Raw genomic sequence first — 1,133 nt, 5'->3', positions numbered from 1 at the left:
GAGGCTCGGATGAGGGTTGATTATGTTGCCAAGTAGTGAGGGTGGTGTTACGGCTGTATGTCAGATATACTAGGATTTGTATTGGAATTATGGTTTAGTGGTATGATTCTTGGTTAGGATTCGAAAGGTCTCGGGTTCAATTTTCGGAGAAGCCATTAGTATTGGTACTAGCAGAATTATCGATATTATATTAAATGGATGGTTAATGCAATAACAAAGCATTTGAGTATGCTATCACTCTGCTGCCACGGTTGCATTCATTCAGATGCGAAGGTGTAAAGATATCAGAAGATGGTATGTTGGCACTATTGAGGACCGGGGAGGGGGACATGAGGAAGGTCCTTAATACCCTCCAAAGCTGTACACTCAGCTACCCTTCTCATACAGTCGATGCCAATATTATACATAAAGTAGCGGGGCTACCTGAGACCTCAACTATCGATAGGTTAGAAGCGGTAGTAGGGCTACTTGCTCTGATGAGATATCATTTATAGTGCGCTCAGGTATTGTGTCAAAAGCCGCTGAGGGAAGGGATGATGGTGATAGAGGAGCTGCGGGTGAAACATGTAATGTCCAATCATCGATTCGTGGAGTTATCGCACAGTGAAGGTTTTGGATGCGTTATTCCATGTAGGGTTACAGCGTGGCAGACCTCCTACGTGAGATCCACGACCGTATGGTGACTGTTGACATGCCTCCGAGGGCGCGCAACCTCCTCTTCAGGGATCTTGCTGAGATCGAGTAAGTTCTGACCCTCTATTATTACGGATTATTGGCCTCGTAGATACCGCCTAAGTAGTGGGTGCAGCGAGAAGGTCCAGGGGGCCGCTCTGGTGGGCTCCTTCCACGAAATTCGAGAGATGATGGTTGCCAAGTAGCTTCCTAATTTTTTGCATTATTCGATTCTCTGTTGTGTTGGAATAGTATGGATGATAAAGGGTGGCAAAGGTACGCTTGCTATCAAATGCACGAAGTTGTTGTTGATGCTTTGGCAACCTTTTTCCCCCATAAGAAAGACACCTCTCTCGAATGATACCTTTTATTACTAGCAAGGACTGTTGATTACTAGCGAGAACTCGACAAGATACAAATCATGTCCAACCAAGGCCTTTTCGAAGATCTGTCATAACAGA

The 1,133-nt window shown here is 45.1% G+C and overlaps 1 protein-coding gene across 1 annotated transcript; it reads left to right on the top strand.

The window, feature by feature from the left end:
- Positions 1-265: 265 nt before the first annotated feature.
- On the top strand, positions 266-878 carry Pmar_PMAR026165 (replication factor C3, putative; the record flags this gene model as incomplete). Its single annotated transcript, XM_002776060.1, has 4 exons — positions 266-455; positions 504-566; positions 635-741; positions 785-878. Coding segments are annotated over 4 exons (454 nt in total), but the record flags the coding sequence as incomplete, so codon positions are not given.
- Positions 879-1,133: the final 255 nt, after the last annotated feature.

The sequence above is a fragment of the Perkinsus marinus genome (genome assembly GCF_000006405.1).
Source record: "Perkinsus marinus ATCC 50983 genomic scaffold scf_1104296954534, whole genome shotgun sequence".
NCBI lineage: Eukaryota > Perkinsozoa > Perkinsida > Perkinsidae > Perkinsus > Perkinsus marinus.
Note: the sequence above shows the minus strand (reverse complement) of the source record. Positions and strands in the feature narration are given on the sequence as shown.